A 27,243-nucleotide genomic window follows, 5' to 3' on the forward strand; every position below is an offset into this window, starting at 1 on the left:
TTTTATAGAAAACACAGTCAGACTTTTCTGTTATCTGCTTTTTAAATATGAGTATTTTCTGGTTTTTTTACTCTTCTAACAACTAATCATTAATCAATTGCCATTAAACAACTATTAACATCTTAATCAACGATAAATATGATCATTGCTTGCAGCTTGATTTAAACTCACCAAATCACATCAGGGATTTACATTTGTACTTTGTTTTTTGGTAAGCACAAGATGACAAACAGGTATTTTTGATGTGTGGGGCAGACTAGTGCATTTAGAAAGCTTTCATAAAGAACTGAAAATAAAATTGAGCAGGAAATCCTCTAGTAGTCTGCAAAGTATTTCCTCAGCTTGCAAATGGCCTTTATCCCAGATATGGTAAATGTTACAGAGTTGATGGGGCAAAAACCATGAAGCAACACTGTTGGTGTAAACGAGTTTGACTGGAATGAGATGGACCACAGACGGGCCATGAAACATATTAGTTCCCTTACTCTCAGAATTCATCAGATATGACGCAGTTTTTGAACAAAGGAGGATTTCCATATAATAGCAGGTTACCCTCCCAAGGGGGTTAATAATGTAAAGTACAGTGGTGATTTCCCATGTAGGCCACAATATAAAAGAGACTCAGCAGGGGTTTTTAAGGGGATTCATCCCTGGACCACTAAAACTCAGCTATAGTTTAGATATTGTATGCCTTATCTCTTGAGTCAAGGTCTGGTTATTCATATGTGTGAGAATGAGATACCAAAGACAACCTCTAGCCTGTTTGCACAACCCGAAAAAGGGTTAGTGTTGCTTTACTAGCCTCTTAATATGCTGTTTTTACCCCAAATCTATGACTGTATGCGGTGTCTGAAATTAACTTCTTAACTCACTTGCTTTTTCTTCTGTGTCACATATGTCTTCATTTCAGGACACTCCACAGAGATAAAAAGATATACTGTTTAATACAACATTTTGAAGCAAAAATATTTTAGTAAATTGACCACAGTTGATGAATTCAAGCCTAAATAAAAAAAACTCCCTGCATGTGAAACCCCTTTTTTGTTTGATTGTGTCAAACTCTGACACAAAAACGTATGAAAGACTCTCAACATCTTTTCTTTTCATTGCATTTCTACTTTGATACAAACATTAACCTGCCAATTTGGCATTTAATCCACCAGCATTACGCGCTCGGTGTTTGTTGATTTCGGACCCTTTAGTGTTTAGAAATCAAACAAATTGACGTGCCATTCTGATTAAGATATCTGGAAGGAGGTGATTTATGTGCAGTCACACCAACACCATCCGATTGTGCCAGGAGATTGAGAATTAGCGTGGACACCAGAGTGCACAGATGTGGAATGCCTTTGTCCACCTGTTGCTCAAGAACAAGCATGAGGGGGTCAGTTGAAGCAGTCTTGATGGTTAAAACATTTTAGATACTGGCATACTGGTTCCTGAACAATGATTGTTTCCATACCAATTTTATGAAATGTGTCGGACAGTCTCTTGTTTTTCCTGCATGCCTCAATCTTTGCATGCGTATTGGCTCACTGACACTGATGAGTTAAATTCTTTTGGTTTTGGTATTGAATGACAAGACATTTGTCGATTCTTGATAGTATCGAGGCAAACTGGTTGGTGCAATAGAAGTAACAAAGTTCGATACCCAGCCCTGCACACTCATCAGTTTATATGACTGTAGACAAATAGAATAGATGTATCAGTGCTAGGTTTTTTTTGGCCCTTAACTGATTAGCCTTCCTTTTAGGCAGCTGCACGCACAAGTGTAGAAAACATTAGACCTTTCTTTTTTTCCCATTGTACAAACATCTAGTTCTGTGTTTCCATGTATTCTCGACAGTCATTACTGTTATATATTGCAGGCTTCGTAAATGTCAAACGTGCTTCCTCGTTTAGGGAAGCAAGGAGAACATGTGTAGTGGCGCAATGTAATTTTCACCATCTAGCATGTCGGAAATCATGATGTCTGTGATGAACAGTGGCATGAAACAAAGCGACCACTTCTGCTTCCCTCAGCACAGGAAGAGTCAACAGCGTTTTTGTAATCACTTCTGTCTTTGAAATGACATATATGACACACAGGAGAGAGGCTGCGTAGGAGGCGGTATTATTTCTGGCTCCAACATGAAGTGAGCACATGATGTTGAGCTTATTTGCACATGGGTTCAAAGTGTGCAGCTCCTTGACATGTTGTGTAATGGGTATTGTAAATATTATAGTGTGCACATACAAATATGTATGGGATGCTCTGAAGTGAATTTTCCCAAGTCATTTAATGCACAATACATGAATCCTAAAGAGGTGCCACCAGTAGTTCTTGGTATCTCCCTGCTCAACGTTTTTATTTTCTGAAGCTAAATAGAAGAGAAACAAGTCTTCTCAGTCAGACCAGTTAGGTGTTCACATTTTACTGGTGCTCCTCTCCTTCTGACAACTGCAGGCATTCAGTTGCGCCTCTATACGTAATGAATCAATATTAAATATCTGTCGGCTGCCTCGCTGCATCTGCTCCGTCAGTTGTCACTTCCTTCACCCGCTGAAGAAACACAAGTTTCACAGCTCTTATTTCCTTGCGCAACATTTTCTCTAACATACAGCCATTGTATAGCGTGACTGAAATACTCTTTCCTGTGCTTGCTGTGGTTCATTCTTGACCGTTGCTAGCTATAGCTCTGTTGTATAACATTTTGTCGACGCGTTGCATTTTATTTCACACCTTGGCAGGCAATTTGCTGTGGTGGCAAAACTTTGTGCCTTTAGTACATTTGTTGCTGTGGTATTAGACCAGTAAAGGGTGTCAGCTTTATATGCTGACTGCTGATGGGTGGGTGTTTGGTTGGACCTTAGGGCATTTGTCGTCTTGTTTTTCTTCAAACTCGCTATCATGGCTCAGCCAGTTCAACTCACTCCTCTGTATCACAGAAAGACAACATGTGCCAATTCTTGCATTTTATGAGAAGTTACTCAGCTTTTTTTTAAAAAATGTTTCCTACAAATGATTAAGGGCTGAACAGTTAAGTGAAATATTATCGAAATTGCAACATAACAAAATTGAATACGTAATAGTAGTAGTATCAGTGTGAAGTCTGTGACCGAGCAGCTTCATAATGAAGCACTGTGGTGCTGCAGGGATGCCTCCTGGCCTATAAACCTTTTCTTGAAATGTAAAAAAAAAACAAAAAAAACAATTGGTACTTGAATACTACTTTTTCGTGAAAATGTTTATTCCTATACAAAAATGATAATTTCCACTAATTGGGAATCATGTCATAATAGCAGTGCTACTTCTTTGTTTTTAAACAACCTTAAAATGCATGTATTGTTTAAGATGGGAAACAGCTAGTGTCATGTAAATACAGCTGAGAAATCAATATTTAGTTATTTTTATTCAATGAGGAACTGTAAAATGTCTGATGTGTCAGCTGCGACACTGTTCCTTACTCATTTGGAAATTACTGATATTGTGTTAATTTGAGCTGCTCTTATTGAAATGCTTGACTCAGACATGGCTCAAACACATTAGACATGTATAGGCATTGTACACTGTTGTTTGTTGCCCTAGTTTTTAACCAGGGACACGTTGAAACGTTATTATTATTTATGTTTAGCCACACAAAACACTTGGTTAGATTTACAAAAAGAGTCGTGTTTTTGCTTTAAATACCTGTTTTAGTCATAACAAACACAGCAGGAGATGTCCCAACTTCCTGTTAAAAAATATCAGTTTTGTCTCGACACAAATGCTGCTAGAAATTGTCGCGAAGTCTCCTGAAAAATATCCAGTGTTTTCACGCTTATAAATGCTCAAATGCAGCCTTGAACTGCCGTCAGTGGATTGGCAGCCTTTTCACTGAACTCCCAACACCGTCCGATACTAAAGCAATGTTAGAAACATGTCACATGTCAATATGCTAAGTATGACACATACGAATGTGAATCTATCAATAGTTTGCAGGAAGATAACTGTAACTACCAATGTTTTATAGTGGTGACTGGGCTGTTGTAGCTGTATGTCTGTTTCTATCTTCCTGTAAATTGTTCTCTGTGTAAGTACAAAGGAAACAACTTAAAACTAGCGTCACATTGGATGTACGTGCACATATTACTCCAAAAAAGCTGATTCTGATCTCACAGATTTAGGCCTACGCAAGTTTTTCTGTCACACTGTCCGATTGAGAAACATGTGCCATTGCTGAGTCGTAGCATAACAGTGATAACCAGGATGACTGTAGGTGTTGTCTCTCCTCTCATCGTGTATTCATGATGGCGTAAACAGAAGATCTGGAAAACAGTCAGTTTTCCTTTGAACAGAGGCACAATTTAATATCACTCCCCAGCCTTTTTGGGAGACCTTGGACTCAACATATATATCGTGTTTATGCATCCGTTTTGTTCATAGCATGCCTCCACCCTAATTACGCCACTACACCCATGAAATGCTGGTATGATTTTCTCAAAGCCACATGAGCTGAACGCCGGAGAGAAAAACAACCCTCCCTAGGATAAATGATCCCCTCTGGTTAGGTCCTCGTTGTAATGACGAGGTATACCGTGGGGGAAGGATTACTGTGGTGGCCACATTTTAGACAGGTTAGCATTCCTGAATGTATGTAGTTGCAGCTAGTATCTTCATTGTGCCCAGAGGAGTTGCTGATCAAATATAGTATGTCAATCCTTGTTTCATTTGAGGGAAGTTTTTGAGTTACGTCTGCCATGCGTGATATTCACTGGTTGAATTTGGTCCTTGTGACAAGTGCAGTAACAAAGTATCTGTACTTCGGTACTTCCAAATTCTGGCAATTATCAGCTGAAACTTTCAGCTGTCGGTTCAAGAGACAAAATGTTTAGATGACTTTCTGTAAAATATGAGAAAGACATTTTATAGGGGTGACAAAGGTAGAAAGGACTATTTCCATGGAGTCTTCTGAATCCAAACATTACATAAAACCAATATATCAGTAAAGGGTGGTTGTAATAGTGACACAATATAAGTGTTACACCATTCATGCTTTCATTCAGAGAGTAGTCGGTATTAAGTACAATGCAAAGCCTGAAGTTTCAGAAAGTACGAGAGCAGGGCGGATGGTGGTTACAGAGGTCTGTTCATGTATTAGTCAGTGTAGCTGAATGAGTAGTTGCATACAGTCACTGCTGCCTCTCGTCATGACTCGCACCACAGCTTGTCCAGCAGCACCTGCACATGAAATTTATTTCCCCTCACGCTGCTGACTTGGTGTGTGCAGGTCTTTATCTCTGCCTGGCTGATCTGAGCTGCAGCGTCACCGAACCCTCCTCAACATTTAGAATGAGTTCTGAGTAAACAGAGAGTGGGTAGGACAGGCTGTTCTCACTCTGGTTTAGTTCTCTGGTAAAGGTGGCATCCCTTTTGTGTCATAACAGTGTACAGTGGGGAACAGACATGATAGATACCATGATGTTGAAGCGTGTGGCTGTGCACACCTCAGCGCTTTTGGGAACAGGTATGTAGGAGAAGCTTAATCGCCCACAGAAGTTGTACAAAAACTCCCCCTGTGTCTCTAACCTGCAGTAAAACACTTAAAGAGGGGAAGACCACACCAGTCATACCTCTGAATATTAATTCTGTTTGTTTATAACGGGCAGACAGTGAGACAGTAAAGACTGACATGTCTCATTTCTGCCGGTGTGCTGAAACTCGTCTTGGCTCCGAGCCAACCAGGTGAAGAAAGTGACGGTTCTTCCTGTGATTTCACTTCCTCTTGTTGTTGAGGCTAAAACATTTTGTCCCGTGTGGGCAGCCTGTCTAGTCTGTTTGTGTGAGTGATCCTGCACGTTGCACAACAGACATGAACTCAGTGACTGTATATTCATGACTGAATTGGGAATTTTTTTGTGCGTGAAATAGGGCATTTTCTTAACTTTCTACTTTGCTGTCATTTTCTGCTGTCTTTCACAAAACTCTAGTCACTTGATATAATATGGAGGATTTCTTTTCTTGCAACATCATCCATGAAGATTATTTATCTTTTGAACTCTTTATGGTAAGAAGAGCTGCATCGATAAGTTGATCAGCCGATCAGAAGAAAATTGATCATATTTCAACATACACAAAATTAGACTCAGATCAGAAGTCTGTAGAGTGTTAAAGATGTTCACTTTAGTAAAAGGCTGATGGATTGAAGATCTCAGATCTGATGCCATGAGGAAAGCTGTTCAGCTGTTTTGGAGCTTTGTGACAACAAAAAGCTTTCACTCTCCAACAGACGGACAGATGGAACGCAGCAGTCTGACACCGTTATTTTTTTTCTCTCTCTCAGGTCTTTGTAGTCTGTCAGCAGACTCCAGTACTCCTGCCTTCACACCCACTGCTCGTGCCTCATTGAACACTGTGCAACTCAGCTCTGCTGCCAGGTTTGGTTTCCTCACAACTGCAGGAAAAACCATTGAGACAGCAGAGAGAGGCCTCTGTCTCCACAACTGCAGTTGACCACTGACTGTATGTCTCAGAGCTCTGACTGACCCCCCTCCTCTTCCTCCTCCTCCTCCTTCCACTTCTCCTCAAGGACCCACATTTGCACATAACCGTAACCTCTAAATCTCCAGCCAGCTGCTAGCAGCTTCACCACAGACACAGTTGGCAATTGCTTTGCTTGGGCAGAAGGATCGACCATCGTCCCCCGACTGGTGCTCCTTCAGTGGGGGAGGGAGGGGGAGGAAAGCAGCCGAACGCTGTGCCGCTTTCCCCGGAGATGAAGCTGCAGGCCGTCATGGAGAACCTGCACAGGCAGCAGAGGGCCAAGCTGCTGATGGAGCAGCAGCTTCAGCAGCAAGCTGCTGCCCAACACACTCAGATCCGCACAGGTGGAGGAGGAGGGGATGAGCCCATGGGGAGCCCGGCCCCTGAGGCGGAGCAGGCCCAGATGGCAGCACTGGCAGCCATGCGTGCGGTGGCAGCAGGGCTGCAGAGGGTGTCAGACAGCCCAATGTCTGAGCGTAGCAGCGGCGGCGAGGACGAAGGTGATGATGATGACAACGATGAGGGAGAGGAGCATTACAAGGACATGATGGGGTCAGATGAGGAGGAGCAGATGTAAGAACAGCATTTCTTTCTAAGTTTCCTAAAAATCTGTGACAGTGGTCATCTTTTTCAAATACTATTTTGTTGTTCTTTGTAGCAAACGGAAATGGGACGAGGAAGACTTTGAAGGCGAAATGGAAGAAGACTTTGACGATGACCTGGCGGAGGAGGGTCTGCCAACAGGCCATGAAGCAGTGGCTCCCGGGAAGGGCATCCTCCTGCTGCCTCACCGTCAACTCCACCCCCACTCCCAGCTGCTGAAGGCCCGTCCCAGTGTCGACCAGGAGCCCCGTGTGGCCATCCTGCCTCCCCACGCCACACACAGCCATCTGGGTGGGCAGGACCATGGAGAATGGACCTATGAGGAGCAGTTCAGACAGGTAGGATGTCTTTGTGATTTTATCAACTAAGTGGAAGCCATGACATGTTTCTACTGGAGATTCAGTCATGTCAGGATCCTCAAATATATCAGCAAAATTGCTGAAGTATCCTAAAGTCAGCTGCTGTGGATCCTCATAAATCTAAATGTAAGTTGTTGACCGCTGAGCCACATCTGGCTGTCACACCCTTCACATCAGCTGCGCATAAAGTAATCCGACCAGGGTGGGAAATTCACACCAGCCACGGGCCAAATGTTGAGAAACCCTAAGCTGAGGCTTTAAAGTTTGTCTTTGCCACCTGACATTCTAGTAAGCTACATCTGTTGAAGGTTGGGGTCTAAACAATCACTTATTCTTGTGGAGCAGCTTAGTGCCCACTGAGATTTGACATTTGCTAACTAATGTGTCCTAAATGTAAAACAAAAAAGACAGAAAAAAAAGCCAGTTTCCTGTCTTGAATAGGACTGCGAGCTGAGGAAGAGAAGCTGAGGGCAGCAGGAAGAGAGGGGGGTGGGTAAGGGTGCATTTAACAGCTTTACCATGCTGGCGTTTACTGTAAACATGCTAGTGGGCTGAATATTATGAGGGAGGCCCCAGTGGAATAAGGCTGGCTGTTTACGTGAAGAGATTTAGGTCTGTCAACAGCTAAATTTGGATGGAGGGCTGCTGTCGAGAGACTGGAACGAGGTGTAATCCACTCCCTGCTCACAACCGAGGATAAAAACAGAATTACTTGTTGTTTTAAAAATTATTTCTTTGCATTTTCTCCCATGTTTGCTGCATAATAATCTAAGATGAAATAGTGCATAAAAATACAAAAGAAAATAATGTTTCTACAAATAAAAATATGCATTAAAAGGACTGTCAGCACTTAAAAGGTATATCTTAAAAGATACAGTTTGAAAAACAGGAATTAATAGGTTTAAACAGTCAGCACTTCTACACCTTTAGTAATATGTAATAGACTAGATCTTTGTGTAAAAAAATGAAAACTAAGGCTTAAAGGGTATACATCATAATGACATCCATTATTGAAATGCAAACACACTCATGGCCTATGGTAATATTTAAAAAAGATAAAACATGGTTGACTGTATCAGCAGCAGCTTGTCTTTTAGAAGAGAAATACTTGTTTGGGAGATGTTGTTTTTTCTGAGAAATTTATATTAATACCTTCAGTATGTTGGAGGTAAATTAACTTCACCCAGACTGCATGTGCTTCACTTTTAAACCTAACCACAGATTCTGTAATTTCAGACCCATTTCTTGTAATTACAGAGCGTATGGAATAAAAACTCCTCTAAAACCTATACTCTGCTTCTCTAAATAGTCCACCCCTCCCTCTTTAAAGCTTTGTGCGAATTGATACTCTCAACAGTTTGTGGATTTCATACGTCAGGTAGGACACACAGTGCATTTTTATCATGACATGTCAGTCAGTCACCGACGGTTACATAATCGAGACAGCCAGTATCTTGACTGTTAAGATAGCGTGACCCACTCCATTGTTGATTCAAACATATGTCACGCCTATACAACGTCAAACTCGGCAAACCACAGTCGCTTAAAACCTTCTGCATTTTTACATCATATAGGGAACAGAGCAGCAACGGTCACACATGCGTTCTCAAACCTCATGACTGCTGAGAGTTTATAATACTGTGAATCCAGGATTTCAGTCTAGCACATTATTCACACAGGACTAATTCTGACCTTGGATGATTACGGTGATTAGTAATAATTGCAGCTTTGACCTGTGATTATAATCCTCTGTGAACGTGCTGTGTCTGCAGTGTGTAAAGCAAAAATGACAGACCTGCAAAGATGAAGACAGTCTGTCCCCTGGTAATTCTAACCCCATGCAAATCGAACTCAGTGATTTCAGCCTAATTTATACTTGGCGGGTTTTTCTTCTGCTTCTTCTTTTTCTTCTGAAACCAACATTTGTGGTTTCTGCTCATCATGTGAGAAAGAAACGGTAGTTGAATTCACACAATAGTTTTTGATGCATTTTCTGTACATAACTTCCACATTCTTCTTTCCCGATCAGATAGGTAATAACTGAAAAGTGTTGAAATTATATTGTAATAAATGTAATAGTGGTTAGCGGTGAGTCATGTAAGCCCCAAGCAAAATGTCATAACTTACCAGGGCTGCATGCAAGCAAATTTGCCACCATGAGCTGCCTGAAACATCATCAGAAACTTCAGCATGAGGCCGCTATAAAGCCTGCAAAACTTTACCGAAAACCCCGTCACCTGATCGTACAAAAACCCGTAACCAGAGCCGTATAAAGGTCAGTGCGGTGTCCGTCAAGCTTTCATGAGCTAAAACAGACTTCGGTGGTTATGATTTAAGATGGCAGGAGAAATGATGCTCATCATCAATGTGCAAAACACAGAACTGACGCTTCTTCAGTGACCTCCTGCAACTGTTCCTTCAAATGTCATGCTAAAGATTTAAGGATAAGTTCACCCGGAAAAGAAAACTCATTCATTATCTACTCTCTGTCATGCTGGTGGAAAGTCAGGGGAAGTTTTGTAGTCCATGGGCCATTTCTGGAGCTTCACAGCAAAACCATGTTGCAGCGTTCTCCTAATCAGCCGAAGTAGATTTGTTTTAAAACATGAGAAACAACCAATAATATAGCTTGTATGGTTAATCAAGGTCTCTAAGATCATACATTGGTTTAAAATGATCTTATTTGCACCCTTTTAAAGCCAAAATATTCACTGTAGCTGAACAACGACTGTTAAAATCTGTGTGTTGTGACTCAGGCAGAAACATTAATGGATGAGGTAATGTGTTACAGTTTTATTCACGTTTTAGTTTTAGTCATGTTCACTGATTTCCCTCCACACTCTCTGACGTGTCATCAGATGTTTCCGTGGAAGTTGTAGCTGGTGACAAGTAAACATATGAACTGCACCATTAATTGGATTATATTTCTCTGGTTTTAACATTGTTGGACACATCTGAGATAACAACAAAATATAACAAATGTGTAGTCATTTTACAGATTACAGTTGAGCTGAACTATGAAATCATTAGCCTCCATCCAGTGGTCCGTTTTTAAGCTCTGGAAGTCTACGTTTTCCCTGAAGGTCCCAAAGAACTAAAAACAAGTGTCAAACCTGTTTTGTTTTTGAGGAAGACACAATCATTGGCACAAAAATGGAGCAATTTCATTTTGAACAGCATTGTGGAACATTGTGGATTCCCTGTAAACTTCCATGAGCTCTTGAGTTAAATCATGTGCAGTGTTGAGTGTTTTGTTGGGACCTCGGTGGAGAGGAAGGGGTTAAGGCTGTACAGTTTATTTTGGGCAGGTGGGTGGAGGCTGTTGGAATGTGCCTGAGGGAGGGTGATAATGTGGCCACTAGGAACCCCAGATCCTCAGCAGAAACCTGGCGTGCCTCTATCAGTCTGCAGCAGTTGGAGCTCTTCAAACTGAGAACTATCTTTCTATCTTCACTCTTTCTTTTTCTTTATATTTTCTCTTTCTTTTCTTTCTTATTCTTTTTATCTTCACTTTCTTTCTTTCAAGTTGTGTTATTGGTCTTGCCAATGTTACATGTAATGCCCCTATGGGTTCACCATACATAACCTTGAGGTGACTCCAGTAAAATAAGTTGATCATGGAGAACGAGTCTAGTGCATTAGTTTTAATTAAAGTTTAACACAAGCCTTTTACACGATTAAGGTCCAAAGTGCTATGTAGGTGAGATAACGTGCACATAAACCCCACTTATAGGTGATGTTTGCCTTCAGGCTGTATGTTGCTCAGATATATCAGCCAACCTGCATTCCTGGTGGATCAACCGGCCACCTTCCTCTCTCCACACTTTCAGCTGAAAGGTCAGACTAAATCGAGCCAGGAGGCACTGTCTGTAAGGAAGTCTGATTACGCTGTGGTTTTTAAGTGAATTAATCAAACGTATTCAAGGCTCTTTGCCAGCGGCATCATATCTATCTGTGGCAGCAGAGTGTGGCTGAATTAAATAAAGAACAAGGATTTTTACAGATATCAAATTATGCCAGCATGGTTTGATTAGTTTGTAATTGAAACTGATTTGCTTTGCTGCTGGGGTGCCATTTCAACTGAGTTATTTCAGTGATACCAATGCAACACTCCCCCATACATCTGCCCCCTTGAATGTCCATATCAATATCACTCTTTGCCTTGCTCTGTGCATTTTTACATCCGGTTAACGTCAACGGTCCTTTTAGAGTTGGTGCTGTCCGACAGCCAGTTGCCTTGTGTGCATCTGTTCCAATCAACCACCAGTCAGATGCTGCAAACGTTTGAGAAGAAGAGAAAAGTACATTTTGTCACCCTCTGTGATATCTAGACACCCAGATACTGTTTGTGGGAAAGTTTTTATCGTGACGGTTTATTCAGTTGAAGGTTACAGTGAGGTCTGTAGATTATGCAGAGTAATGGGGACATTGTTTTTGGTTTGTTGATGTGAGTTTTGAGATGTATTATTTAAGACTTTGAGCCCCTCAAACAAAACTCATGTACGCCCATTGTATTTGAGCAGAAGAAAAGCGATGGGCATCTTGAAAAAAACTCTAAACTTCCATCAGTTGAGCTATGCACATATCTTATAAAGTATGTATAACATGACTCATGAGAGAAGTCAAAATTTGGAGTCACTTGTGAAATAGAATGTAGCTAGACATGAATGTTGCTACTGTACTACATTTAAATTAATAGCAGGCTACAGATTTCTCAACAGACTTTATATATACACACACACATGTAATACAGTAGTATTAAGAAGCGTTGCAATTAGTATTGCAAGTCTTCATTTTGATAAGAACCAAGAATCACACCATTTACTTTAGCTCCGTCAGCTACCTATGCTACATTAGCTACATTAGTGTTGCCTTCATCTTTTTAAGAACTAAAAAATACACCATTTTACTACAGCTCTGTCAGCTACATATGCTATGTTAACTACATAAGTATTGTCTTCATCTTTTTATGGCCTATAACTCTAACTATTTTGCCTTAGCTACGTTAGCTACATATGCTATGTTAGCTACATTAGTATTGTCGTCATCTTGATAAGAACTGAAAATGACACCATTTTACTTTACTTAGCTACGTTAGTTACATGATTATTGTCTTTAACCTGATATGAACTAAAAGTCTCACTATGTTGCCTTAGCTACGTTAGCAACATATGCTACATGGATCTAATTTGGGATACAGCATTGGCACCTTCAATGTTCAACTATGTTTACTAGTTAGCCTAACCTTCCATATTTAAGTTTTCCTGCTAATGTTTGGCTAATAGCTGTATGGATTAACTTGTTGGCTGGCTGTTTGACTCCAAACATCATGAAAGAATAACGAAAGTGATTTTATGCTATGTTCTCCAGAAACACAACAGCTCTTTGGCTTAAGCAGCTCTTTCATCAACAAATTATTTGTGAATGAAAAGTTTTCATTTAAAATCTGGTTTCATTATTAATGTTGTCCTTTTAATGCTGTGGTATACATTAATATAACTGCCTCACTCCACTGCCCCCTTTTTCAACCAATATCCTCCTCAGGCCAGAAAGCATCCAGAGGCCATGAGGAGCCTTTGAAGTCTCCTCTCCTGTGTCTCTGTCTGCTTTAAACACCAGCAGCTGGGCAGATGGAGCCCAGATGGACAGTAAAGTAGGGACGTCTTTAAAAATTCATGGCACTCACCATGATCAGGGCGAATGGAGGGGAGTTGGCATTAAACATTAAATTGCTCACGCACACACATACATTCATTGGGAGCGGGGGGAGGGGGATGTTAGTGGCTACAGGAAGTGTAGCTCGAATAAGAGCCAATTGGGAGCGACACTTATTGGGATTGCCCGTCAGGTTTCTGCTGATACAGCTGTCTGATAAGTGCTCGCTGGGTTTATATTCCTCTGTAGTTTCGTCCAGGCCTTTTGATCTGCTTCAGGGTTGTGTGAATAGGCCAGACTGTGTTGTTTTTGTATTTCATATGAAGTTGTGCATTTTCACAGCTGTAGATTTGTTTAGTTAAAAAGCAGGGCAAACATCTGCCAAGAGCTGCCTTGAAGTTTAGAATCGAAAGTGTTCATAGGTTGACAAAAATCATGCAATAGTTAGCTTGTTGTCCTTCTTGCTTCCTCAAATCCTCGGGTCTTTTTGCTATTAATGAATAACTAATGTCAACAAATTTTTAAGATTGACCAAACTATGACTTTTGACATTTTCTTCTGATCTGTTTGCTCGGGTTTAACTCATTATTTAAGAGTACATTAACACCAGTGTAACAAACCATTTGAACTTATGTTAAGCACATAAGCTGGAACCAGTTTCCTCAACTTGAGTCTGCAGGGGTTGGAATTAATGAGCAGAGGGGGAATTTTTATTTGATTAACAATGTTCTTCAATCTGTGCAGCGATCTGTGTGTGACAAAAAGCAAACGAGAGGTTAATGGGCTTTGTTCGTGTCATGAAAACAAAAGACAGATGCAGCATGGGAAGACCTCTGAAAGTCTTCCTGTAGAGTGGAGGAGGAAAAGCAGGAGGGGAAAGGGTCGGTGTGACTGAGGGAACAGAAAAAAGTCATTCAGTCAGCGCCGAGTCTTGAACCACTGCCAAGTAGTGTGTGTAGTACATGCTCATTTTAACTGTGAAGCGCTGCAGAGCATTAGAATCATGTCCAACGCCTAGCCTGCAGTGTGGAGCTGATGTCAGAAACTGTACAGCCATGTGGATTCTGGAAATTGGCAGGGGTTCAATGCAGAGGAGGAGAGGGGGGTTGCAGCAGGAATGTAAACAAAGATTGCGTAAAGGCTGAGGCTAGCTCTTTCGCCCTGTTCTTTTTCTTTGGCTGTTGTGTTATGTTGCACAGTATTGATTGAATTTTGGCACGTTTCTTGATTGCAAGTGCGGTTACTGCCTCAAGCTTCCTCCTGACTTCAGTGCGTGGAGGCCTTCATATAGAATGAGGAAATGATTATTTTGATCCAAGGAGAGTTGCACAATATCCCTCATTGTCTTTTCCGCTGTTGTGTGTGTGAGTCTTATTTGTGTATTTTTTTGCTCTTCCTCTCTAAAGGAAATATGTGCGCTTGTTCATCTCCTCCTTTCCCCTTTTTGTCCCACCAATCCGCACAAAAATAGATCTGCCCTGAAAGGTTTGAGCTGTCAACAAATCAAGCACCAAGTGACATCTTTTCATTCAACAACCCAGTAGAAGGCATTCATTCGAACAAAAGCAGTGCGTGCTTTCACCTTCATATGCTTTTGAAAAGGTGGCCTTGTCGAAAGCATTAATTCTTGTAAGAATCGATTAAGAAATAGGTCAAACACAACTAGAGACACTTAGATGCACATTTTCAAGGTCTGGATCCTGTCAGTCAGCAGCTTAAACAATATGCAGAGAAGGGCACACTTTGCTGACATTGTATCATGAAAGCCCCCCACGAGTGCTATGATCCATAATCACCGAGGCACATTTGACCCTTGTGACAACACTCTGGCTGCTTTGTCTTGTCAGTACAATAATAGCGGACCTCTTTTAGTTGTGTGGGCACGGCAGGAGGTCTGAGTTGTCGAGCTCTGTTCAGACAGAAGATTCAATCAGGGTTTTTAACTCAAATTTCTCACCAGTCTTTCCACTGAAGATATTTTGACTGAGGTGTAACTAATAAAAGTTATAATGACTGGATGACATCTGCTATGTGCATACGTACTGGTATGCTTGAATGGAATGAAGCCATCTTGTTATTACATGTGTTTTGCCTTCTACAACAAAATGTTCACTGTGGAAAAGATCAGTTATCTGCAGTAGACATAGAACCAAGTAAGTGGTGTAGATATTATGCCAAAATGTGTCAAGACAGTTTTGCTCATTATCTTTTGTTACCTTTAAGTTTTGACTGAATTTGGCAAATTGCTGATTGTGCTTTTAAAGCTGATATATTTCAGCTGATTTAAAGGTAACTGGTGCTTTTAAACAATATTTTTGCTGTGGAGCAGTGTTTTTGATACTGTATGGTCTCATTTCCATCCAGCAGTTCGGTTTTATTTTCAGTTCAGTTTGTTACACTTTGTCACATTATTTTTGTGTTTTCATTGTCAAAACATGTGGATAGAACAGAAAGAACCGTTCCTTGCCATCCAGACTTTTCGTTAGCCATCTGTTAAGGTACCTAGCACACTGATCTATACTTAAAGCTGTTTATATGCTGCTTCTCAACAGTCTTTGTTGTTTTCCAACACCAGGAAGCAAAAGGGGTTTTCCCTGAAGCCAGCCAGTAAATACTGTTCACAGTGGAAACCCACAGCAGATTCAGTGCATTCAGTATATTTATTAGGCCAGAAGAATACCCACAATGCATTCAGCTGGGAAAGGGTGTAAACTTAACCGTTTGTTTAGCTTTGTTGGGGTTTGATTTGTGCTGCCAAGAGTACCAATTCAGAATTTAAAGACTGTTGCTCCATGCAGGATGAACCCAGGGGTCACTCGAGGTCAAACTGCAACCCATCAACATATTGATCAAGCCATGGGGCAACAGCATCTCAGTCTCTGATGAGCCACATGGACATATATCTGCCCTGCATGGGGCCATGTGCCAGATATTTTGTTAAGGCCATCATTGTTCAGCCATTACTCTCATTGCCCTGCTGATCCATGACACTGATTGACGGTGCAATCACTCCAACCGTGTGTTTTCCCTGTAGCACAGCAAGGTGCTCCATGTTGAGGAGCAGCACAGTTCACAATGTACCTTGTTGGACTCCCCGGGCCAGATGAAATATCTCTTGATGTCTTTGTCTTGTCTGTATACAAGCACTGTGACAGACCTTCCCCTGAACCCTCAGCTACCCTTCTATCTCGACCTCCATCTTTCTGCCTTCAGACGCGGACATTATCACGGCATCTGCACTGGCGCTGCATAAATACCTTCAGTGTTCACACAAACACTCATTAGATTATTATCTAGGTCAGACTTTTTTGACATTCTTAGGCGAAGTCGAGATTACAGAAGTACGTCTCAGAAATACAGAATAACTGATACTGAGAGAAGTATCCGTTATTTAGCTGCTCTCTTTCAACATGTCGGTTTATGATCTTTAATTGCTGTTACACCCACTTCCCCTCCTTCAGTTTGAGGTGCTTTGCCCTCCGCAGTTTGGGCATCCATCATCGTGATACTACTCATTAGCGCTGCGGTTAGAACAGATTGCTCACAGCTACATACATCAGACTCTCCAGGGCCTTGGGAAAGCTTGCTGCTATTTCTGATTCTTATCCAAATGTACAAGCCATGGCAGCTGACGGCAGCAGGCAGGAATGGAGTGCATGCGGAGCGTGGGATAGTGCTCATTCTGGTTTTGTGTCCTGTCTTCATCAACTGGTTTTCACCTTTTTCTCATGTCGGCAGGGGATATTGTATATCCAATTATATCCGTCAGAAGCTGAGCATAAAAATTCTTTGGCAAAGCCTCGCAGACTGAGGCCTCATGGAGAGCTTCGCACACCGTAAAAACACCCTGTCCTCAGAGATCATTGGCTTTCTTGCACATCATTGAATTTCCAGAGGTGTAATCCAGCATGAGCAAAATCATAGTGTCTTGCACGTTAGCCATTTATAGCAGAACTTATTTATAGGATTTCATGTTTTCGGTCTAAGTGGGAGAAACATCAGGCTAGAGTTAATTTTACAGATCTTTGGTTTGCTGTTGAAGCCATGAAAACACTTCTGAAAACTAAGATCAGGTCTATGTTGCAGCTGCCTGTGTCTTCTCAGCCTTTTTCTAACCTTGTTATCGCCTTACTGTGTTTTGAATGTAAATGTGGCTGAAGCAGATAAAATGACATCAGATACAGGCAGCCACTGTGGCTGCTGGCTCCTCATCCTTGGTCGATTGAGTTGAATTTTACGAGGTCAGCTGGTCAGTTAGGATTATGATGTGCTTGATCCCGCCTGTCAATAAAACACTGTCCGATTCATCTGCAATCGGACAGCTCTATTGTTGCTGTTAATTGTGTGCATGTGGGGGATGGTGAGGGGCAGGGCGAGGAGCTGAGGAGACAAAGATGGATTCATTATAGATGTCAGTTTACAGAGACATGTCAGTGCAGTTTCTGTCAAGCTGCTGTCAGCTCTGTCATCTGACTGGATAAAGTTATTTTCCAATTAAACGAAAGAAGCACAAGGAAGCAATTTAATTTGGTACTGACAAAGTAAAGAGTGACGGCTGATTATCCGCTGTATTTGAGGCAGACATAAAGAAAAATGTATTTAGCACTTCGAAGTGGGTTTTTTTCTTAGCCTTGTATATGTAAAAAAAAATAACTTCTTCTCGTTCTTCCTCTCTTTTGTCTTCTTCTCCCTTGCCGTCTTTTTTATCTCCATCTTCTTATTTGTCTTCCTCTCTTACTTCTGGTTGTTGTTGTTGTTTTCCTTCCTTTTCTTTTCATTCGCCCCACACCAGTTGATGGTATCGCGTCTTAATTTAATTGTTGTGGGATGTTCACTTCAAATTTGCTTGACAGTTACTCGAAAAACACAGCTACTGTTACATCTGAGCAGTTGGCCATGGTCAACATGTTCCAGGAGTTATATTTTGTGATTGAAGGTTTTTGTTTTACCTTTTCAGTTTTAGCCATGTGTCCTCTTCTGTTTCAGTTTCATACATTTTTGTTCCTTTACTGGTTGGATCTCTTGACAGCCTCTAGAAAAAGTGATGTGATCAGAAGAGTGTGTATGTTTGCAGTATGTGGTTAAATCACATCCTTATCTTTTTTCTATTACGGTAGGTCTAGATGTCTTTCTTTCTGTATGTTCAACAACAGATTTCTCCCTGTAGAATGATGCTATTACCTTTCTCTTTGATTACCTCTCTAATGGTTTCTTTGAGTTTGTATTCCTCATCCTTTACTCTGATTATTATCTAGCAACAAGCTGGGTGACATGACAGAAAAGACAAAGAGGAAAAAAGTCTTCAAAGGATGGAGACGGGACAGGTGAAAAGTGTCGTGCAAACGACAGCAGAACACAAACCTGAGCAACAATAGAAGAGAGAAAAACAAGAGCATGACTCGTCACGTCAAGAATCTGATTCTTTTTGATTTTGTGGTGAAGCAGAACAGACAGATTAAGAAATCAGTGGGAGCGTCATTTTGATAGGTGGTGACTCACAGTCTGGATAAAGTTACAGGATGACTCAGTCTTTCTCGATAAGGATGTGAAGACATATTATACATCTGTTCTTAAACGTTACATGCTGTACAAATCGTCTTGATTTGTCTCAAGCGGTTTCAGATCTCCGCCTTTGTTGGCCTTAACAATTGTGAGTTGGTTGTCTTGAGCTTGTCTTCTTTACCCCAGTACACCCTGTTGTGTGTTACTGTGTCACTTGACTTTGACCTGCAGCTTGTGATGAAAACAAAAGACATTTGACTGCAGTGTTTTGTGCCTAATATAGTAAGAGACTCAACAGAATCTCAGCTGCATTAACAGCCGTGCCAGTTCTGTTCACGAGCCTACTGTGATGAAGGTAATCAGATAACAGCTGCAACAGTCTGACTATAGACTTCAGTGCAATAAAATAGAATTATGGTCTGAACCCACTCAGAGAAATCCCCTCTGTGTTTTTAATGAAGCTAAAGCTAATGAACTACTTCTACTATATATATATATATATATATATACATACACATATACAGGTGTGGCATATCATGTGTATATATTGAATGAATGATTTTGTTTTGTGGCTATATGTGAGTGAACTGTAACGTGACGTGAAGAATGAGACCATCCCTGTGTCTCTGGGTCCCTTATACAAGCCTGTGGACAATTTGTTTATGTTGTTAAATGCTGCTGGACTGCGGATTTCTTTTCAGTGGTCTCGGGTCGGATTTTCAGCGAAAGTTGAAATAATGTAGCTTTACACAGCTTGTCAAGTACCTCGTCTCAGTGCCTCTCTCCGCTCTGCTAGGCAACTGCAGCTAACGCTTAGAAACTGCATCTGCTAGCATAAACTAACCACCGCCTTCCTCTTTAAGTAAACACATATTACAGGGGAAGAGTAAACAACAACATCATGTGTTCTGACTAATCACATGACTTACAAGCAGTGAATTAGGGTTTGAATCATGAAATCATTTTACGTCACCGCAGACATTTTGTTACATAGCTGTAACTTATTTATCAGTCATCTCAACAAACAAAGCTGAAGCATTGCATTGTGGGATTAAACACTGTTCATGTCATGACAAAACAGCCTATTTTCTTTGTGTGAAAGCTGATGTGATGTTGTGCTGCAGGTTGTGTTTTGCTTCAGTACATTAATGGCACCCATAAAAGAGCTTTGGTCTGGAACAATGCAGTGTTTGAATATGGCTGATCATGTGTTCGTGAGCCGTATCAAGACCCCCCCGACCCCTCACCCCGCTCGCCATACATTCCCTTCCCCCACTGTCATGTTTACGTGTGTGTGTGTGTGTGTGTGTGTGTGTGTGTGTGTGTGTTTGTGTGTGTCTGTCTGTACATTTGAGAGACTTTTCATTTCTCTTTATCAGCTCTGTGGATTCACCACTCCCCATTGTCTCTTTTTCGCTGCAGTTAATTTGCCATGCTAAAAAGTGTGACGCACAGCAACCTTGCATTACTGAGACGGCCATTTTTCCATTCAAGTCAGGCAGGGCGGTGTGGAAAAAACAAGTTCATACTAATCTCTGTCATGAGAAGAAACAACTCAAGGACTTAGATTTATATGAAGTTGTGAAACTTGTCCTCCAACATTAGGTTAAAGAGGATTGAGTCTCAGTGTAAACCTTGTTAGTCCTTGATTAACAATTCAAAAGAGGCACAAGGAAGACTTCTGTTGAATAAAACACATATTATGCAAACCGAGGGTGAAATTACTCATTGTTATCACTCTGTTTCTGTAACAGACCGTCTAAAAAAGTGTTAAAATTACAGCCAAGGACTCACAGCCATGAAGTTTTGTCCATTCCATGCATTAAATAAACTGAGGTAAATACAGCATTAAAAACGAACAATAAATAGCCTTAATACAGACATAAGTTCGTTTATTTTTTTTTGTTTTTTACTTTATCTTTTATTTTTATTCTTGTGACTTACTGTAAGTTGCTTTGGACAAAAGCTAAATGCCCTAAATGTAAATGTAAATGTAAATGTTTATTCTTGCTGCAACTTGCATAATTCAAATTTGAGCTTGTGTGTTTGTGTGTACATGGTGGCGTGTTTGTCGGCCTCACCTCGAAGTGATCGAGGTGATTGACAGGTGTAAGGGAGTATGTAGACGATACCCCGGCCTCCTCTCAGTTTTGGTTTTCAGTTGCAAAGCCTCCATTATGTGCTATGTGACACTTGTGTGCTGTTGGCTTGCTAACTGCCATTTGCATTAACGGTGAAGTGAGCCCCTCCCCCATCACATGCACGTATACAACCCCCCTCCTTACAGTATTACCTACCTCCACCACCACCACTTTGATGGCTGCAAAGTTGCAGCAACAGGCTGCTCTTTGGTTACTGATTATATTTGCAGTATAAAACCACTTCTTTTCTGTGTCTAAGGCCTGTTTATAATTTATCTGCAGACAGGCTGTCGCTGACCTACATACACAGTCAGGGTGGGAAACTGTCAGACAACAGTCAAACAATAAATACTTGTTCAGATGTGGCTGTGAAGTCTGATGTCTTAGCACTTCAGCAGACAGCATTTGGTTGACTTTCCACTGTCACCATTTGTCACCACAAATCTGTCTTTAACGCTTATTCGCGCTACGCTTCTACAAGAGATCAGCGTATTGTTTTCGTTATTTGTTTGAAATTGCGGAAAATGTTTTGTCTAGTAAAGTTTTTTAAACTCTGCAGCCTATTTAAATGTCAAGAAATTTGCAGTCTTCTTGTCAGCTTTGCCGTTCCAATGGACGTTTCTGTTGCGGGGTGTAAACTGGCTCCCAGCATTACCAGTTGGCCCAGTTTCTAGTTGTTTTTCTAGTTTCTTGTCAATTATCTGAATAGCAAACCTTTAATCCAGGAGTGGCCCCTGACCCAGCGCACATACTATAGACATGACAACCTATGTAAGCCTATAGTAACCACACCCACCTGCGCCTGATAAAGTCTGTACATGCGTGTGTGTGTGTGTGTGTGTGTGTGTGTACATATATAAGGGTTATATAATCTGCAAGGAGCTGTGACAGAGCAAGAGACGCACGGGTATATAAAAGAAGAGAGATCAACAGATCTAAAAAAGACAATGGGAAAAAAGAGGTAGAGAGAGAGAGATAAGGGATATAATGGGGAGTGGGGGTGGGGGCGGAGTGGTAATGGTAGTGGTCTTGCTGGTTGGACAGGATCCTGAATGCAGCAGTTTGTCAGGCCTGAAGCTTCCAACAACTATTGCCCTTTATAATGCAGCAAGTCCATTAGCAGCGAGTGTCGGAGCCACAGGTTGACATGTGTTTTATGAAGAGTGATGTGAATATTTGCAGCCATCAGATGATAATGTTCGACATTTTCTTTCTTTCAGTGTATATTTTTTATGAAAGCCTTTCCTTACATCTATGTTGTTTTATCTTTATTTTTTTATTTTACCTTTCTTTATTTTTTTACCTTTAGTATTCCCATTGCAATTCAGAATTTATTTAACAAGGGGGTCCTGGCCAAGACAGCAGCATAACAGTGTTCTAAGTTACACACAAATATTTTATCGGTTCCATCTAGAACTGCTCAGTCTACATTTTCATTACTGGCTGCAGAGCAGAGCCTCCTAAGCATTTAATAGCATCGGTTTATTTTCAGCAGTGAATTCGACGCCCACCCTTCTGTCGAGGTGTTAACATGGTTTACATATTAGCAGATTTCCTTTAAGATGTCCTTTTTACAGTTTTACATGTGAACAGATTCCGATGGCTCAGCATGTAGCATGTAGCAGTCTGATGTGTGGAGGGATGTGTCTGCAAATCAGACTGAAGTTGTGACCATCTCTGTTCACTGATGCTACTCTTGAGTGTTCGCTTATTCAGGTTAAAGTAGCTAGAAGATCATTTTTAAAAGGCAGTGTTTAAGTAGGCATTAATTGGATTAATACAAACATGTTCTATCCTACAAACTGTCATTTAACCCAGTCTTTTGATGTGATCCTTCAGTAGAACAGTTTGATGCTAGAAACAAGGCGGGAGACTGAAAGAAAAGGTAACAGCTGCAAGAATTTAGATTATAGTCACATATTCGTGGATACAAGCAGGATACCGTGTCCGTGTTAACAACGAATACTGAATGAGACTTGAAACTGGATATGCACCAGTAAGAGGGATACTGTGAGCATGTTAACACAGTTCACACTTCACTGTAGACTTTTGGCTCCTTCAGTTGACAGGGAAACAGCGAAACGTATCAGCACGTCTTTGAGCAGCTGTTAATGAACAATGATGTGAACAATTCAGTTTTAATAGTTTGTTCAGTGTTGGTGGTGTCATTCAAGAAAAAAAAGTTTGTTAGATCAAGATTTATGTCTTTTCCTTGTTCTCAACGCCATAATAGTCGCCTTCAAAATGTGTTTGTGCGCTCCGGTGAGCAGCGATCTGACCACATCTGGAGCACCGGAGGGACCCGCATCAGATCCCCAATGTTTCCATGCGACAGCACTCCCACCGCGCCACTAGGGAAATATTTGTTTGTGTGATCAGGACATAGAGAAAGAGAGAGAGAGAGAGAGAGAGAGAGAGAGAGAGAGAGAGAGCGAGCGAGCAAAGAAAAGCAACATGGGGGATGGGAGATAGGGGGTTAATTTCCAAGATTTATGGTGCGGCACTTCACGAAATGCATGCATCCTGTAATTAAAACTCCCCCCTTGCCTCCAGCAGGCCTGTACATTAGCTGGCATTCCCTGCCGCCCAATCCACCTCTCAGACCCCACCCCTCTGTTCCCCCGACCCACTACATAACAAGATCTGATGGTAGTTCGCTGTCTCTAATGAGGGCTGAATGCCACAATGAGGGACAGTCTGTTAGTGGTTAGAGGCCACTGCTGTCACCATTATACCAGATTTCAGCTGGACGAGCCTTTCATTTTCATTTTCTCCAGTCAAGTGCGTAAAGCGGACATAGAAATCTTTCCGTAACTGACAGCAGACTTCAATCCCCTTCAATTATTGATGTGTTGGCTTTGAAGCAAGAAGTCAGAATTAAATCCAGTATGCAAATTTGGGTGAAATGTCAGACAAGCATGCACACACACTTGTTTAATTGTGATTTTATCAGTGATGCATTGCATGTGACAGAATATAGCTGAAACAAGCAGCCAATCAATCAATTAGGTGACTGACAGACAATTGATTGGCAGCTCCTCTGATATTTGATTATTGGTTTCAGTCCTTTTTACACAAAAAAATGTCCAATACTCTCTGGTTCCAGATACTCCAGTGTGAGTATTTGTTGTTTTTCTGTTTTTAAACGATTGAATATTTTGGAGGGGGCGTAAAGATGATTAATCGTTTGTGAATCTTTCTATTATTCTCTGAATTAAACAATTAGTTGTTTTTCTTTGAAATGACAGAGAACTAGAGGAGTTAAAAAAATATATATATATTCACATTTAAGAAACTGGAATTCTTTGAAATATACTTAAGTTAAATGCTCCATTATCTAAACAGTTTAATTTGATAGATTAATTGAAGAGTTGACAACTAAACTTTCAATTTGTTGCAGCTCTACTTGTCAAATTTAGTTTTTTGTGTGATGAGTGGCATATATCTACAGCTCTGCGGTGTTTAACATTTGTACATAAGACTCTCTATCAGTCTGTAGGTTTCTTATTTTGTCCGACCAACAGTCCAGAACCCAAAGATGCTGAATTTCTTTTCACAAGGCAAAAAGGAGCAGCACATTCTCCCGGTTGAGAGCCGAGGACCAGACTGTTTTGCATTAATCAAAACAGCTTCTGATAAGTTTTCTGTTTTTGCCTCGGGTTTAGTTGTGGTTAGGCCCGCTAGCTGTGGGCTGTCATGTCTGTGTAGCCTTTGTTTGATTGTACACTGTGTTTCATAACCTGTCATTTTCAATAACACATTATGAAACTCTGTGACCTCACTGTGTGATGTGAAGCCGCCAAGACTCTTATGCGCTGTCTAGACTGGTAGATACAGACATGATTCTAAATAAAGTTGGGACACTGTATGAAGCAAAAATAAAATCAAACATGATTGTGAATCCTTTTTGACATGGACTCAAATCAAAACAGTAAATATTTGCTTAATGTGAATTCGATACCTTCAGCACGTGTCAAACAAGTTGGATCAGGTGCAACAAAATGCTGGGAAATTTGTGGAATGCTGCAAAAACACCTGCTTGGAACGAGCTCATTGGTAATGAGTGATAGGATCGTGATCGTGAATGAAAAGAGCATCCTTGAAATGTTCGTTCACGAACAAGGAAGTCGTACTTGCAAACCTTGAGACCTCCAAAAATAGGAAGGATTCTAAAACCAAAGTAGAGTTCTGGGCGTCTTCCAGGGAGGCGTCTTTCAGAGACTTTGTTTCCTGCTTTATGGTGACTTCAGTGGCATTTTTTGTTAAGTTTTGATTCTACGTTTAATTCTCAGATAACAATTCAGAAAAAAATATCACTTCTCTTTTATTCATGTTTTAGTGCTTTCCAAAAATAGAATGAAACATGATACCAAAAAAAAACAAGGTCTTACTTTAAACAGGTCATTCAGGAGCCTCAGGGCTCTGTCCGCAGGTTCATAAGGAATTAAAAGGTCTTAAAAGGTAACATAATGGGGAATATGTGAGATAGCCTGTCGTAAATCTGGAGAAATATGACCCCGGTAGAAAACTGAGAGAGGGGGATGTAAAACAGGAGTCTGCCAGGTAAATCGGGAGGGCAAGTATGAAGGACAGGGCGAGGTTCACCAGTATGTGAAACACATGATTATATAAGGGATATTACTACATTGACTCAGGAACACTTAATAAAACCCTTATTGGGAAACACAGTTCATTTTCAAATGATTGGATCTTTTTTGAGAATCGGGGGGTTGTATAATAGTGCTGAAGTGTCCATGTGTTACATACAGATGCTGCATCTCTGCTCACTCACCTACGAGAGAGTCCAAGTTAGCATCAAGGTTGCATGACCCATAACAACAAGATATGTCACTATCACTCTGGCAAACCAGCCTGGAAAAACAACCACAGGCTCAATGGCCTCACTGTACTCCCCCTGAGCGGGCGCCCCATCTTTACAGCTAACTTTCACCGAACTTTCCAGAGCCCGGGGCCCCGCCAGCAGCCAGACCCACATCAGGTTCTCATCAAGTCAGACCTGGTCCACGGCAATTCTTTAACTTTCTCTCTCTGTCGTCTCGTCTTCTGGTCATTTATTGGTATCTCATGACAGATTCTTTAGGGATAAAGGTCCAGATTTTGTTTTATATGTTTGCTTAGTAAACACCTGCCTGCCGCACATTATGGCATGTGTTGTCATGGTAACAGTGGAAGCATGGAGAAGATTTTCCATCCGTTGTTCACCCCAGTATTTTTGTATGTTTTCTATGGAATTTATTGGCTGTTGTCAGATATAAAATCATGAGTTGTTGCTTCATCCTTCTCTCTCCTCTTCCTGTCCACAGCTGTATGAACTGGATCGAGACCCAAAGAGAAAAGAGTTTTTGGACGACCTCTTCAGCTTCATGCAAAAAAGAGGTATGTAACCGCGTGTTTGTGTTGCTCTCACTCATTAAAGTAAAACCTACATCCTTTCTTATCCTGACATGTTATATCTCTGAGCCAGCGTCACAGAATAGTTAGATACATAGAGCGGATCTCCCTCCCTCTCCCCGTCTCTCTCTGATATACGACACAGCACCCGCTACTCATCTTTCACTTGCATGGGTGGGGTCCTTATTCATTCGGAGATGATTGCTTTATGGCTGCGCAGCCCCTCGTCATTCCCAGGCTATAACTAGAAGGCACACATCGTATCAATGCCTAGGAGTGGATTGGTTTACCTTCCCATCCTGCTGCTTGTATCCACACAACTGCCTCACAGCGCTACAAACACACACACACGCACACTCTCTCACAAACACTTACCCAGCCATCATTCAGGGTCTTCCCACAGATGACACATATTACATGGAAAGAGCAAACTAAGACAAAAAAATTTAAAAATCCAGTTTATCCTCATCCAGACCACTCACGTTTTGGGAAATTGTGAATGGTGCAATGATTTATTTGCATGTATTGGCTGCCATGACTCACTTCTCGTGTGACCATTAATCTTGTTAATTTGACAAGTTGACTCAGGGCTTGATCATATCAAAGTACAGACGTTTGGCATGAGAGACAACAGACATGTGCTCACAACTGAAAAAACACCAGCACTACATGTTTACAGTATGGGAGCCACCGGCAGTGGGCGGATCTGACAACTCTGCTCTGGGAATGTGACAGCGCCATCTGGAGCTCATACAGATAACCGAGGCGATACTCCTTTATGTGGAAACAGAGGATTGATTATATTTTATGTTAAACATTGGCCCGTGAGTGCGTTTTTGATTCACTTGAAAAACAGACTGATGAAAAGATTAATGAAGGCTTTGATTTTCCTTGATGGGAAAAGGACTTGTCACAGATTAACACAGGATTGCAGGTATTGATTAAGTCTTGTCCCAAGGCATTTTGAGTCATACTTGGTTTGTCATTAACACACCCTCATGCCCTTCTCTAGTTTGATGACAAGAATGACCTGGTCAGGTTGAATAATGTTAACCACACAAATACTGGG

The 27,243-nt window shown here is 41.2% G+C and overlaps 1 protein-coding gene across 2 annotated transcripts in view; it reads left to right on the forward strand.

Annotated features, from left to right (window-relative positions):
• Positions 1-27,243, forward strand: part of arid3a (AT rich interactive domain 3A (BRIGHT-like)) — a 48,981-nt gene that overhangs the window by 10,032 nt on the left and 11,706 nt on the right. For both annotated transcript variants that reach the window (XM_037114594.1, XM_037114596.1), the window contains exons 2-4: positions 6,303-7,075; positions 7,161-7,443; positions 26,087-26,159. In XM_037114594.1, the coding sequence (XP_036970489.1) occupies positions 6,735-7,075; positions 7,161-7,443; positions 26,087-26,159 (697 nt within the window). In that variant the 5' untranslated portion in view covers positions 6,303-6,734. The remainder of the gene's footprint in view (positions 1-6,302; positions 7,076-7,160; positions 7,444-26,086; positions 26,160-27,243) is intronic.

This window comes from Acanthopagrus latus, chromosome 11 (genome assembly GCF_904848185.1).
Source record: "Acanthopagrus latus isolate v.2019 chromosome 11, fAcaLat1.1, whole genome shotgun sequence".
Taxonomy (NCBI): domain Eukaryota; kingdom Metazoa; phylum Chordata; class Actinopteri; order Spariformes; family Sparidae; genus Acanthopagrus; species Acanthopagrus latus.